Raw genomic sequence first — 15,977 nt, 5'->3', positions numbered from 1 at the left:
CAGCAGATCAACAGGTTTGAAAAAGTACAGTTCTGAATATTTTGTACTTGGGCTACATAATCTTCAGTTCCAACACATTTTTTTCTAAATCAGTTATCTTCAACAACTTCCTATGTTGCTTATACTTTGATTCTCTCTTCCAGGTTTGTTGAATGTATAGAATGTGGAAGAAAAATGCATCAGATTTGTGTGCTTCACAATGAGATAATCTGGCCATCTGGGTGGGTTGCTTTCTGATTTTTTCTTTCCTTTTTTCTTACAAAGATGGTAATTTGTTGATGATGTGCTGCTTGTGTACAATTAAAAAAATGACTACAGTTCTATCTGGGAAGAGTGCTGGTGGTCTAATTTAAAACAGCAACCATGCTAGTTTAAATTTGTTTTTCTAAAATGCTTGCCATCAAGTTACTGTTTTCAAGTCAGTTGATAAACTTGCCCTCTTAATAGACACTTGTTAACATACTCCTGCGTAATATCAGTGCTGCCTAGAGGGACTTTCTACAACTCAGATCCCAGGAAGCTTGATTTTCTAGTTCCAATAACCTTACTACTACTGCCACAGATCTCAGAATGCACAGGGAGCATCATTTATATGGCCCATGATGCAGTATTTCAGAAGGCAGGCCAACATTCTGCACAGCACCTTCCATTCTGTCCATCCCGTATGTTGTCCTAGTTGGGATTTATGCTCTCCTTTGAAGAAAGTGCTGTAGGGAAATGGCTGAAGTGATAGTATAGTGTACATTAATCACTGGATCAGCTTAAAATTAGTGCTCATCTTAAACTGGAAAAGGGAAGTTAATTGATAAAACATATTTTGGGCAATAAGACCTTTCAGTGATTTCCTAATTTATTGTTGATACATACTAAAACATTGATCAAATCCAATATGTTATCCTTTTTTAAAAAAAGAAATAATGGTTGAAATAAATACTGGGTATCAGGATGTTAGAAAATATCAAAGGAATATTTTTGTGGAGATTATTCAGCTTTCTATTAAGAATATATTTTGATTTTTTTTCCAATTCTATTTCAGCTTTGTTTGTGATGGTTGCCTAAAGAAAACTGGCCGAACCAGGAGAGAAAATAAATTTTGTGCTCGAAGTAAGTGAAGATATTCCTTGTCTTCCTCAACACTTGATTGTTTTATTTAAAGCATTTTAATCCTGCCTTTCCTTCAAGATGACTAACAGCAACATTAAAAATCAATACACTAGAGAATTTCAAGTACAACAAAAATAAAATAGCAAGTTAAAATAACAGTCCCAATTGCCCACTTACAACTTTTTAGGAAAATTAAAACTCTAAAGTCCAAGAGCCTTCATAAAAAGAAGAGTTTCCCTTGGCAGGGAGTTCCAGAGGCTGGACACAGAACCTGAGAAGGTCTCATGGACTCAACTAGATGCATTTCAGGGGTCAGAGCATCCACTTGATGCAAGTCCTTGCCTATAGGTGGCTTGGTAACTTGCACTAACAAGGTGCAATTAGGAGGCCCAGATCTCTGCACATCCTTGAAATATGGAAGACATTAACTTGCAGCAAAACACTTGGAGTTTTCCCCATGATCCTAAAATGGAAACCAAGCCACTATATGAGCCTGATACTTTAAGTCTCAACATCTGTTTGCTTCCCCCCCCCCTAATGAAAGCTTCCTGGATTTATTGGGATCATTGCTTGAGAACTGGGGTGGGGGTGGGGATGTTGTATTGTGCATGCTATTTGATTTCCAATCCCTTTCCTAATCATTCCCAATACTGTTTGCCTTTTTTCTCTGCTGCTGCATGCCGTGTTTTTAGTGAGCTATACACAGATAACTTTTTCCTAAGTAGTCCGTTCAGGAACAATCTTGCTAGTATGGTGGATAGTTTTAGATGCTGGAGATAGATCTTTAAATAACTCTAGTGCCCTGCTGGGGAGATCCTGACAAGCATATGGCCAAAAAGTACTGGAATCATGTTTCTAGATGAATTCCATTTTCTTCATTTAGGCGATATATATACCTGATGCTACCCTCTTTTCTTGGGGAGAACATTATGTAGATATTAATTACTAGCTTTATTGAAAACTGTTAGTTAGCAGGTTAGTTGATCGGTGTCCAGGCAGGTCTACATCATTCAATTGGTAGATTAATAGGCAGAAGTTTTAGATTAACATCAAGGGCAAAAGCATGCAAATTTTAATCAGTGGGCCTCAAGGTAAAACTATACCTATTTCTATTACGCAATTTTGGTGTTGATGTTTTACTGTGAAAGTATGCTGAGAGTTCTTTGTTGTATACAGGGTTACCGTCCACAAGACTTGGTACATTCTTAGAGAACAGAGTGAATGAGTTCTTGAGACGACAGAATCACCCTGAGTCAGGCGAAGTCATAGTTAGGGTGGTTCATACTTCAGAGAAAACTGTAGAGGTAAAGCCAGGGATGAAAGCAAGGTACGTTTTTCCTCAAGTCTTTTGAGTTATGTTTTCTTATGAATCCTCTCATTGCACAGTTACTATGTGTGTTAAAGCATTCCCATTATAACAGTTTTTTTTAAGTAAGGTGAATTAATTCAAAAATGTTGATCGTAGGGATTAAATAGAGCATTGGCTTTTGTTATTTTATAGCTAATAATAATATTTAAGGAGGAAAACATAATATTTCAGTAGGCTATAAATATCCTGAACTGCTAAGTTTTCATTTGCAGACTTAAGGTGGTCAGATCTCTTCTAATGTTAAGATATTTCCTTGCTTCACACACTCACCATGGAATGTCATAATGTGAAGTGTTTTAATGCTGCTATTATAGTATGAATGATTATATCAATTAGGACATTCACTGTTGGTTGCATATCTTGTTACTTAGATTCCATACAATGCAGTGTAAGGGTGAGGAGAAAAGGTATGCGGGGAGATGTTGAGAAAGACTAGGAAATGAAGGGTAGTAAATTAATCACATTAAGGAGACTGAACAGGCATCTCTTATTGTTAAATTCTTATCGAAGATGCCTCTAATTCTCTCCATAGTTACTGGTGTGCTCATTTAGATTTTGTGTAGTTTATTAATTGGACAAGCGGTTATGCTATCAAGACATTTAAAGCTGTTTTCATCATTAAGGTTAAACTACAACAGAACAAGGCAGTTAAAACAAATCCATTATAAAATAAATAGCAGTGGTTACTAATTTTTACTTTGGGTACCATATCTGCATTTTTGAAACTGTACCACATGACTAGAATTTCTGTTACCTTCATTCTGTCGTGCTTGTCTTCAAAGAATGCCTTTAAATTATGCCTTTACATTTTGCAGGTTTGTAGATAGTGGAGAGATGGCAGAACAGTTCCCTTATCGAACAAAAGCCCTCTTTGCTTTTGAGGAGATTGATGGTGTAGATTTGTGCTTTTTTGGTATGCATGTTCAGGAGTATGGATCAGATTGCCCTCAACCCAATCAGAGGTAAAGAACTATACTGATTAAGTGTTATTATTTTGATGGTAGTTATATTTGGATTGTTGCTAGATATGCCATTTTGAAGGTTTAAGAGAGGTTGAATTATTTGCCCAAAAGCAAACTGCAAGATTCGTTGTAAATGTCTACAGTTACCCTCTACTCCTGCTCCATCTCTGACTTTCCTTTCTGGTGGTTGATTTCCCCCCATGCAGGCACAACCATGTTTACTTCATACCGGTAGAAGCAGCTGGAGTGTTTTTATCTTCACGGTTTTACTTTTTTTGGCTAGCTTTGCTAGCTAAGCCAAAAATGTGGTTGCCAGGTTCGCTCTTCCCACCCTGTCCCATCCCCCCATGTCTTGATGGAGGCAATCACCTCCACTCAGCAGCAATAGAAGTCCTGTGGGAAAGGCAGGCCAGGAGCATTTTGGCTTTACCAGTGCTTAGCAAAGTAATGGCCAAATACTGCCCCCCTTCTATGGGAGAGAGGGAGTGTTGCCATTGAGCAGCCACCAAAGAAACCCTCAAAGCAGATCGGTGTTGGTTTTGAGCCTGTATGTTCAAAGTGTTCTGGGGGCTTTGAGCAATGAAGTTGCTAACCAACCCCTACCTTCTTCCTAACCTTAAAAATGGGGAGAGGGCAGGGATCACCAGAATGCTTCCAGGGGACAATCTCCACCCATCTTTGGAGCATCAGAGTTGGGCAGAAGACTCTCTGGTCATTGGGATCACCAGAGGGCAGTGTTACACTCCCCATGGCAAGCATAATTGTTGAAGCTTGTTTATCTTTTATATGTAATAATAACAAGGTCTTTCTCTTAAATTCAGTATTTTCTACAGAATTAAATGAATAAGCTCATCAGCTCATACTGGTCTTCCACTTGGGGATGGATTGTTAAACTATTGCAATAATTGTTGGGAGATGTATCCTGAGACCATTGTGCTAGCCACATAATGTGCCCATATCTCTTGAACGGGGGAAAGTAGCCTATGATTGACCTATTTATAGAGGTCAAGTAATGCCTAAAGTTTTAATGCAAGCTAAGTACTCGGTATTTGAGAGATGTTAGTACTTCTTAGAAGTGGCACCGTGTAAACCAGTACCACATTTTTTTCTCCTGACATTATTACTATTTATTATGCTGCATTGTTAATGAGACTATAAATGTTTGTTACTGTAATAGCTTTACAAAACACTTGCCTTACAAAACACTTGAGAACAACCAACATCTGAGGCTTGCATGCCAGAGAGAGATCTAGCCCAACAAGTGTGCAGGACTGGTTTAAATATCAACTGTGACTTGATACTATAAGTACAAAACTTCAAGGAGCTTTTGACTTGCATGTGCACTTTTTGCCCTCCATTACACAGGACAGTTCCCTTTCTGGTCTGAGGCAAGCCAGAGTTAGTCATTTTGTCTGCACTGTCAGACTATGGTTAGTACTTCACCTGCAGGCCAGTATTGGAAACAAAAGTTTGATCCTATTTTCTGGCCAAAGACAAATCCTAGTTTTCCAGTTCACATAAAATCACAGCATGCAAGCCTAAAGCTTCTTGAAGGTTCATTCTAGTAGCACCAAACCAAGGTTTGACATTGTGACTGAACCTTTCTGACATTAATTTCTTCCAGAGATGAGTGCTGTAAAATAAAATATAAATCAAGGGCCCCCAACTTTTGGAGTTTTAAGGCCACCTTTGGAGATCTAAAACTGTCATGGGCACCCCAAGATAACAGTTTCAGAGAAGAAGAAAATAGTGATGCTCAGAATACCCCCCCCCAACAGACAAAACACCTATACTTCTCTCATAACAAATATCAGATTGAAAAAGCAGTTAACATACCCTCAAAAATAGGCAACCTTCCCCAGAACAAATACAAGACAAGCAAGCCCCCCAAAAGCTCATCTAAAGAAACATTAGAACGGAAGGGCACGGGGTATTGGTGGCCACTAAGGGGGTGTCCTCAAACACCATGGTGCCCACAGGTGCCATGTTGGTGACCCAAAGTATAAAATATTACATGGCAAATAGAGAAAGAGTTTGGGCAGGGAAATGGCAATGTAATTGTAAACAATGTAATGTAAACAAAACAAAAAATGTGAAGGAAGACGAATTACTCAAGTGTTGAAAGTACCTTAATTCAAACACCAACAGACATTTTTCCTTGGTAATGGGGGAAAAATGGAATGGTGAGGTATTTGAGTAATATTTCTGGTTATGGCCTGAATTTATGAATGTTCTCTGTTCTTTATCTAGGAGAGTATACATATCTTACCTTGACAGTGTTCACTTCTTCCGCCCCAAATGCCTGAGGACTGCTGTATATCATGAAATCCTAATAGGATACCTAGAATACGTTAAAAAGTTGGGGTAAGCTTTCTGTTCTTCTGCAATAAACTCCATACTATCCCAAATGATTGAAAATGATAGATCTTCAGAAGTAAATTGTGGGTATAGATATGCCCACAATTAGTAATTAACCTTAATGAGCAAGAATATACAGTTAGGTTGCTTGTGGCAACCATACAGTACATTTTGAGTCCCTTCAATGTATGGGCAGAAATCAGTATATAGAGAAGTTCCAGCTTGTCAAGTCTGATATGAGTGTTTGTAAAGGAGAACAATTCCTGCAATACTGACTTATAAAAAATATATAGTCTTAAGTGTTGTCTTCTTTTATTGTATTGATCAGTAATGTGACAGTCTCTTGTAATTGCTGTCAAATAAAATTCTTTTCCGTCTCTAGCTTTTCCCTGAATTATTTTCTTTAATGTCTCTTTTTTAAAGTATGTATATCTGAGGGTAGAGCTTTTGTCTCATTTTATGTAGTGATAGTCACCAGCACTGAGTAGAAGTTTTGATGCATGAGGTGCTTCAGGAGATAATTTGTCTGGAGAGGGAGGGAAAGAAAATAAACCAGGGTGGATTGATTGAAAATAAATAAAGCCAGCATGATGTGAGAGGTCTCATTTAACTAGATTAACCTGAATTAATTTAACCAAATTGTAGACAAAACTAAATAAATAACAAAGTGAAATAAGCCACAGGAAGTGGGGTGGATTTGAAGAAAATGTAGAATAATTAGTGATATGCTTATAAAAAGAGGTCCCACAAATATCTCTGTTGTTGTGAAAAGGGTGTCTGATTATACAAATTTTGAAATATAAGCAAAAGGGACAGTTTAAGCTCTGTATCAATGGGGTTTTGTTGTTGGAAGGGACAAAGAACTACCCAGCATCTTGTTGGGGAGGATATATAGGGCAAAATGGTTTAGAAAGAATGGTGAGTATTCTAAACTGACCTATTTTTCCATCCCCAAAGAAAAGGAGCCTAAAATTCAATAAGACAATATTAATAAACCCATTAAAAACTGAAATTTCTCCCAGTTTTGCAAGTATTATTGAGCATAGCCTATAACTGTTTTCAAACAGAGGTTGGGTGGGTAGAGTTGGACAATAAGCTCTTTCCATTGGCTACTGCATCAGGCTTCTCAATCCCTTAGAATAGTTTAAAGATATATGAATCAGTTCTGTCTCTGAAGCTAAGCAGTTTTGGGTCTGACCAGTTAACCTGGATGGGGAGGTCATCTGCATCATTTATACATTGCTCCTCAGATGCAATATTTCTAGGCTGACCTTGGTTCTGCTTGGATGTTGTAAAAGAAACTCTAGCTCCTGAAAAGATGGATAAATGAAGTGGGCAACACAGTGAAACACTACAATGGATAACAGAACTAATGGCATTGGCTTTTTCCTTTAATTCCTATTAGGTATACAACGGGACATATATGGGCCTGCCCACCTAGTGAAGGTGATGATTATATTTTCCATTGCCATCCTCCTGACCAAAAGATACCCAAACCCAAACGACTGCAAGAGTGGTACAAAAAGATGCTGGATAAATCTGTGTCAGAGCGCATAGTGCATGATTACAAGGTTAGTTGTGAATTAGTTTAAATATCACCTTTAGTTCTTGCACCTTACATATACTGGAACAGGAATTTATTTTGAGAAAAATGTCGAAATATTTTTGAGAATATTGCTTAGCCAACAGTACTTAAAAGGTAATGTCTGAGAAGCATTTGGATCTTATGAAGCATTTCAAAATTGGTGGGTAGAAAAAAACTTGCACCGTAAACACCAGCACTATTTTTTAAAAGAAGCCTAGAAGAAAAACAACTTTGAAGAATTAAAGTGTCCCAGAGTGGCTGGGGCAACCCAGTCAGATGGGCAGGGTACAAATATTATTATTATTATTATTATTATTATTATTATTATTAAAGAGAGACTAGGAGGCCTTCTGCATGAGTATTTCTGCTTTTGCTGCTGTCATCAATGTGATGTGTACTGAGAAACATTTTGTGTTGCAGGATATTTTTAAGCAGGCAACAGAAGACCGTCTGACAAGTGCAAAAGAGCTGCCTTACTTTGAAGGAGACTTCTGGCCTAACGTTTTAGAAGAGAGCATTAAGGAGCTAGAGCAAGAGGAAGAGGAGCGAAAGAGAGAAGAGAACACTAGCAATGAGAGCACTGATGTAAGGAAGTAATGTTTTCCCAACAAATGTCATTCATCACTTTCTTTCCTAAAATCTATAACAGGCAGATTAAACTGGACACAGAATATTCTAGCTGTCATAGTTTTTCCCTCTTGTGTGGATAAGATCAAGACATGAATATGTGCCTTACCTGGCTTAAGTTGCCACCTTTGCTTTTGGGACTGATGGATAATTGATGTGTTGTAATGAATTCTTGGTGGTTGCTTGTTTACTCCTGGGAACCAAATGTGCCTTGCCATTTTCAAATTAGACTCAATTCTCCATTCACATTGCAGGTCAGCAAAGGAGATAGCAAAAACGCCAAAAAGAAAAATAATAAGAAGACCAGTAAAAATAAGAGCAGCTTGAGTCGTGGCAATAAAAAGAAACCTGGAATGCCTAATGTCTCCAATGACCTTTCCCAGAAGCTGTATGCCACTATGGAAAAGCATAAGGAGGTAAGAACAACATTTAAAGTATCTGAATGGCTGCAGCATCTAAGTGCAAGTGAAATATATCATGGGACTGTAAAAGTAGGGGGTTTATTACTTCCATGTTGACTGAGGGAACTTCATGACCAAATAATAATCTTCTTGGCATTTGCCACACAAGTTAGACCCATGGTTAATTTAATCCAGTGGTCTGAGGCTTTTGAGGGAATGTACTGAAATGAGTGGCAGACTCCACACATACATGCTTTGTGGAACATTGTGGAAAATAGTTGTGTACATGTTTCTGTTGGTGTTAAAAGGTTTTTTAAAAAATCTTAGTTCTCCTGGGTATTTAGATAAGATACAAAAACAGAAGCTTTTCCTAATAAAACTATATAGCTATTTTAAGGGCTGTATTGTAAATTGGAAAGTTGAGCATTTTTGCCAAATTCTAAGGCACAATGAAGCATAAGGCATGCTGTAAACCTATGAACATGTTATCAAACACATGTGAGAATAAGGAAAAACTCCGAAAGAAAGAAAGTGCTTTTTTCCTTAGAAAAATAGGTACTTACCATGAAGTTGTTACAGTAAGTGTCACACTTTTTAACAACAACAAAAGAGGTGCTGGTACTGCATACCCTTGAAGACCCCCTGGGGGGGAAAACCACTGAAGAAAATGCTCAATTGTGATGACATTGGGGCATGCAATCAGGCTGAGGTTGTTGAGACACCATTGTGGCAAAGTGATTTGGGGTTGGCTTTGTTGTGGTAAATGAAGTTAAACATACAAATTGGAGCATTATAAACCAAATAATCTGAATTTGCTTTGTCCAACACTAAGTATTATAACTAGGTGTTTTACTATTTCAGGTATCTTTTAGTGCAGGGGTGGGAAACTTTCTAGCCCAGAGAGCCAAATTGAGAGCCAAATTGTTATCTCTCCAACCCCTTGTAGGCCAGGTTTGACGGCTTCCCTTCATAGTGCTGACTTGCCCTCCACTTTGGCAGTGGCTGCCTGCAAAGCCCCTGATCTGTGGTGCCTCCAAACAAACTACAGCTACCCGTGCAGTAAACTTGACAAAATATAGAGCAGTTGTGGCTTGTTCCTGATGTTTGGAGCATGTTGACTACTTCATTCTCCACAATGAGACTGAAAGACAGCGAACAAAAAGCATTGTATAGTTAAGGGTGATGAATCAAACCTCTTGGGATGAAGCCTAAAATCCACTACTTTCTTTTTCAGGTATTCTTTGTGATCCGTCTCATTGCTGGTCCTCAAGCCAATTCCCTGCCTCCCATCATTGAACCTGACCCACTCATTCCGTGCGACTTAATGGATGGGCGTGATGCCTTCCTCACCCTTGCTAGAGACAAACACCTTGAGTTTTCCTCACTACGAAGGGCAATGTGGTCAACCATGTGCATGCTGGTAGAGCTGCATACTCAGAGCCAGGATCGTTTTGTTTATACCTGCAATGAGTGCAAACACCACGTGGAAACAAGGTGGCACTGCACAGTCTGTGAGGTATGTCTCGCCACTGGTGAAATAGTTATACAAATATTCAGAGGTTTATATCATTAAGAGGTTTTTGGAACTGAAGCGGAGGGTTTCATTAGTCTTGTCTACTGTAATATTAGAGGGACGCAGGTGGCGCTGTGGTCTAAATCACTGAGCCTAGGGCTTGCCGATCAGAAGGTCGGCAGTTCAAATCCCTGCGACGGGGTGAGCTCCCGTTGTTCAGTCACAGCTCCTGCCCACCTAGCAGTTTGAAAGCACGGCGTTTCCGTGCGCTGCTCTGGTTCGCCAGAAGCGGCTTAGTCATGCTGGCCGCATGACCCGGAAGCTGTCTGCGGACAAACGCCGGCTCCCTCAGCCTATAGAGCGAGATGAGCGCCACAACCCCAGAGTCGTCCGTGACTGGACCTAATGGTCAGGGGGTACCTTTACTGTAATATTAGGTTTTATCTTAGGACATTTTAAAAGTAAATATTCCTTGCTATCCTACTCCAATGTCTTGATATTTATGTTATGACTACTGAAATACTGTATAGCTTGCGCTTCCATTTTAACATGGCTCTGCTTCAGAGTAAAGAGCTTTCTTAGGATATTACAGGGGGAAAAAACATTTCTAATTTTGAGAGTGTTGTGGGTACCAGTGACAAAATGGCGGCCATGGGGGCATGTCATAACACAAGATTAGAGAAAGTACAGTAATTGTGAAGTTGTATTTCCTGATGAAATTCTGCGTACCATAAAGCTATTAAAGGCACAACAGTGCTCCCTTCCCCCATTTTTCAATCCTAGACCAAAGCCTAGGCTGCCATCCTATACCAATTTACCTGGGAGTAAAGCCCATTAAATACAAAGGGACTCAAATTTCTGACTCTACCATTCTTAGTAGGTGCTTGTTCTTTAGCTCCTGCAAAGCAGAAGACATGCTTAAGCCACTTTGCAAAGATTTCAGATTTTCCTTTTGGAGACAGGGGGATTCTTCAAGATCCACCCACATTCGTTGTGTAGTTGTATTTGAGAAAATAACTTCTAGGGATTACCTGATCTCAGATGAATTCACCATAGGAAAAATGCATTATGGTTGCTAGGGAAAAAGAAATGGCAAATTACAGAGATTCCAAGGACTACTAGAAAATAAGGATGAAAAGTAGTCTGAGGGAGAGGGGAAACAACAGCTCTTCAGAACCCAAGTAATTCTTGTTACCTAACTTACTAATCACAGCCCTGGCTTCACTTATTGGCTAAAAACTAAAAACATTGACAGGTGGCAGAAGTCAGGCTGACTCTATTCACAGAAATTGCTTAGCAACATATCTGCATTTTCCCTCGTTAACTTTCTAGGCTGCCTAGAGATTTTATATATATATATATATATATATATATATATATATATATATATATATATATATATATGAATGAGAGGGTTGGTGACTCCTGGCCTGTTTCAAGTCTGCATCTGTCTGAGATGGGAGCAACCTTTCACTTTTGTTGCTCACCATAGCAGTCTTGCTGTTCTTCCCCTAAGAACTGACACTTGTCCCACTTTGGCTAATAGTCATTGCATAATTTTCAGTGAATGCTTGTTTATGCCTTTCCAAGTTTCATGATGTTTTTTTTTCTTGGACAGGTCATAATTAGCATTTTGAGATTGCATTGTTAATTAAGACTTATCTTTTATCAGCTATTTAATTTTTTAGAGATGGTATAGTTGTGTGCCTCTGTCAGAGAATAAGGCCAGTTTTCTGACTGATCATTTCTGTTTTTAGGATTATGACCTATGTATCACCTGCTATAACTCTAAAAACCATGAGCACAAGATGGAGAAACTGGGCCTTGGTATTGATGATGAAAGCAACAACCAACAGACAGCCACTACTCAGAGTCCTGGTGATTCACGTCGCCTGAGCATCCAGCGCTGCATCCAGTCTTTGGTCCATGCCTGCCAGTGCCGCAATGCCAACTGCTCATTGCCATCTTGTCAGAAGATGAAGAGGGTCGTCCAGCACACCAAAGGTTGCAAGCGCAAAACCAATGGAGGGTGCCCAATTTGCAAGCAGCTCATTGCTCTTTGCTGCTACCATGCTAAGCACTGCCAGGAGAACAAGTGTCCAGTGCCCTTTTGCCTCAACATCAAACACAAGCTTCGTCAGCAGCAGCTTCAGCACCGCCTGCAGCAGGCTCAGATGCTCCGGAGGAGGGTGGCAAGCATGCAGAGGACCGGCATAGTAGGCCAGCAGCAAGGGTTGCCCTCGCCAACACCAGCCACACCAACAACTCCAACAGGCCAGCAGCCACCAACTCCTCAGACCCCACAGCCGCAGCCTCCACCCCAACATGCCTCGCAGCCACAACCCGTACCTCCCAATAACATGCCTCCTTATAGCATGTCAAGAACTCAGCCTCCTGGTGCTGTCTCCCAAGGCAAGGCAGGTGGCCAGGTAACTCCTCCAACAACTCCTCAGGCTACTCAGCCACCTATGCCGGGGCCCCCTGCAGCTGCCGTGGAAATAGCCATGCAGATCCAGCGAGTAGCTGACCACCAGCGGCAGATGGCTCATCCAATTTTCCAGAGGCCAATTCAACACCAGATGCCCCAGATGAATCAAATACAGCCTATGAGTGTAACACCACCTCAGATGGCCAGAGGTCCTGGGGGCCATATGGATCAAGGGATGGGACCAACAGGAATTCAGCAGCAGCCCGCATGGGCCCAGGGAGGCATGCCTCAACCTCAGCAGCTGCAATCAGGAATGCAGAGACCATCAATGATGTCAATGGCCCAGGCTGGGCAGCAGATGAGTATGTCACCGCAGCAGCCAGGAATGGGTCAGGTACCTGGCGCTGCTCCGTCAAAGCAAAGCTCTGTGCCCCAGGCAGCCTTACAAAACCTGCTGCGGACTCTCAGGTCCCCCAGCTCTCCCATGCAGCAGCAGCAGGTGCTTAACATCCTGCACTCCAACCCTCAGCTATTAGCTGCTTTCATCAAGCAGAGGGCTGCCAAGTATGTTGGGAACCAGAATCCACAGGGCATGCCGGTACAGCCTGGAATGCCTCAGGGGCAACCAGGGATGCAGCAGCAGGCCATGCCAGGACAGCAAGGTGTGCATCCCAATCCAGGCATGCAAAATATGAATCCAATGCAAGCAGGTGTCCAGAGGCCCAGCATGCCCCAGCAGTCGCCACCCCAGCAGCCACCACCTCAGCAGGCCATGGGCGGGATGAATCCTCAGGCACAGCAAATGAATATGAACCCTGCAACCATGTCTCCCCAGTTTCGGGAAATCCTAATGAGACGGCAGCTGATGGAACAGCAGCGTCAAGGAGCAGGACCAGGGCTGGGGCCTGGCATGGCCAACCATAATCAGTTCCAACAGCCCCAGGGAGTTGGGTACCCTCAGCAGCAGCAGCAGCAGCAGCAGCAACAGCGGATGCAGCATCACATGCAGCAAATGCAACAAGGGAATATGGGACAAATGAGCCAGCTTCCACAAGCGATGAGTGCAGAGCAGGGATCCAGTTTGCAGCAAGTTTTCCAGCAGAGGCTACTTCAGCAGCAGATGGGATCACCAGCTCAGCCCAATCCTATGAGTCCCCAACAGCACATGCTCCCTAGCCAGGCCCAGTCCCCACACTTACAAGGCCAGCAGATTCCGTCATCGCTCACCAATCAAGTGCGTTCTCCACAGCCTGTCCCTTCACCACGTCCCCAGTCCCAGCCACCCCACTCCAGTCCGTCCCCTAGGATGCAGCCACAACCTTCTCCACATCACGTCTCCCCGCAGACCAGCTCCCCTCATCCAGGACTGGTAGCTGCCCAGGCTAACCCCATGGATCAAGGGCACTTTGCCAGCCCGGACCAGAGTGCAATGCTTTCTCAGCTTGCTAGCAATCCAGGCATGGCAGGCCTCCATGGTGCAAGTGCCACAGAACTGGGACTTGGCTCAGATAATTCAGACTTGAATTCAAACCTTTCACAGAGTACACTAGACATACACTAAGACACACTGTAGCATTTTGGGAGCAAAAAAACTTATTTTCTCAAGACTTTTTGTACTGAAGACAATTTTTTTTGAATCTTTCTTAGCAGAACATTTTTCCCTGGAATACATCTGAACTCTGCAGCAGTAGTTTGTGGTTTTAAAAATGGGAAACCAACAAAATGAACCTGAGGGACAATAGAATACAAAGAAAATATATTTTTGTTATGGCTGGGGTCATAACCAGGCCTTTTACTTGTTTTTGTTTTCCCTTCGCGTGCGTTGGGGAGGTGCTTGGGAGGGGATAGTTATTTGGCTGCTGACCAAATGGCTTCCTTCTCTAGCCTCCAATAGGTTTTATTTTTTTTTTTAAATTAATGAAAATATGTAATATTGATAGTTATAATTTACTGAGGCAGATGGTTAACTTTTTTCCCTATTCTGGTTTTTCTCATGCCTACTGCAAAAAAGAAAAAAAAGAAAAACAGAAAAAACAGAACATTTCCTAAAACTGGAGGACAAAAAGGGTGAATGTTGCTTTAAAATACAGTGCATATATATAAATATATAAAAATATATATTAAAGATAAATACCAATTTTTCCTCTTTGGTTGGAAAGATGTCAATTCTTTTAAAAACTGTAAAAATTATTAAGTAACCCAGTCTCCCTCCTGAAGTCTACTTTTGTCCTCCAAGAATTTTCTATACCAGAGTCTGAGCTTAAACTTCAAGTATTAAAATTTGTACATGTAGAGAGAAGACAACTTTTTGCAAATACACGGGGCAGCTGCCAAATGGATGTAGTATATATATTGTGGTTTTGTTTTCTTGAAAGAATTTTTTTCGTTATTTTTACATCTAACAAAGGAAAAAATAAAGAGGGTAAGAAACTATTCCAAGGGTATAATTTTAACCTGAGAGTAAATCCCTGGGGTTTCTTCTTTATGCTTGCTTTCTCTATCCCTCCCTTCCCATTTCCTCCTCTTCCATTTTCTGTAAAACTTGAAAATAGAAAGCAAAAAACCCTCAAATGTTGTAAATCATGCAATTAAAGTTGATTACTTATAAATATGAACTTTCGATCACTGTATAGACTGTTAATTGATTTCTTATTACCTATTGTTAAATAAACTGTGTGAGACAGACTGATTTTTTATGCTTCCCTTCTTTTCCCCTTCAATTGGTGCTTATTTTAAACTGGGGAAAGAAGATGGTATGCTTTTGCAAAACAAAAAACTACGGCGGTCAATTTGATGTATAGTAACATACCATTATGTGTGTTTTTGAAACATGCGTATTTTGGGCTGTAATGAAGATGATCCATGTCCATTTTGCTGTGACACTATATTTGCTTCTACTTGTGCTATGGAAACTTTTCTTCATCTCTAGGTGGGATGCTGTCTGCATATTTGACCTGGACAGCACTTGATCCTCAAAAGAACTGCCAGAGTCCAGAATATTGTCCAGGGTTTGACTATCAGAACAGAAATCTCAAGACACCATTCCACAATTCAGTGGGTTGGCATGCAAGGTGACCTGAAGAATTTGTTGAGATTGCAGGCAAATTATAAGCATGTCAGTCTGCCCTGACACCAGCAGTTCTAATTTAATTAGATGAGCGCTATGAAGACTGAGCCTCCCTCTATAAATGAGTGCCGTCCAGGGGTAGCAATTTGGTAGTCCAATTTTGTTCATGCCCACAAGCTTAGATGGAGAAAGAGTTAGCTACACATACAGTGTTTCATGTAGTTAACATTTAACTACTGTAGACGCATCTTTGTTTCTGCTGAAGTGGATAGTCCTAAGAGTTTAAGGAAGGTTTTGCATTATTAAGTACAGTACTGTACTACAGAATTCCTGTCAATTTGGTGCTTATCTAAGCTACTAAATACAAGGTCATCTAAATGTTTCTCCGCCTGTTGTAGCCCTTTCTGGATTGGCTTAGTTTCAAAGTCAGGCTCTAGCCTTAGCCGTGACAAACTCTGTTTTAGAATAGTAGGTAAACAGGGCAATGCAGGTTGGATGGGAAGTACAGTGAAAGAAGTAAAATAATACATATTATCACAGATGATAAAACTCAGGATAATTTA

The 15,977-nt window shown here is 40.8% G+C and overlaps 1 protein-coding gene across 1 annotated transcript in view; it reads left to right on the top strand.

Moving 5' to 3' along the window:
- EP300 (EP300 lysine acetyltransferase) overlaps nt 1–15,032 on the top strand; it is a 73,038-nt gene extending 58,006 nt beyond the window's left edge. The window contains exons 22-31 of the mRNA XM_035126525.3: nt 144–221; nt 1,037–1,104; nt 2,281–2,431; nt 3,289–3,435; nt 5,686–5,799; nt 7,199–7,364; nt 7,799–7,963; nt 8,260–8,421; nt 9,641–9,922; nt 11,677–15,032. Coding sequence (XP_034982416.3) covers nt 144–221; nt 1,037–1,104; nt 2,281–2,431; nt 3,289–3,435; nt 5,686–5,799; nt 7,199–7,364; nt 7,799–7,963; nt 8,260–8,421; nt 9,641–9,922; nt 11,677–13,908 — 3,565 coding nt within the window. The 3' untranslated portion in view covers nt 13,909–15,032. The remainder of the gene's footprint in view (nt 1–143; nt 222–1,036; nt 1,105–2,280; nt 2,432–3,288; nt 3,436–5,685; nt 5,800–7,198; nt 7,365–7,798; nt 7,964–8,259; nt 8,422–9,640; nt 9,923–11,676) is intronic.
- The last annotated feature ends 945 nt before the right edge of the window (nt 15,033–15,977 follow it).

This window comes from Zootoca vivipara, chromosome 9 (genome assembly GCF_965207765.1).
Source record: "Zootoca vivipara chromosome 9, rZooViv2.hap1.1, whole genome shotgun sequence".
Taxonomy (NCBI): Eukaryota; Metazoa; Chordata; class Lepidosauria; order Squamata; family Lacertidae; genus Zootoca; species Zootoca vivipara.
Note: the sequence above shows the minus strand (reverse complement) of the source record. Positions and strands in the feature narration are given on the sequence as shown.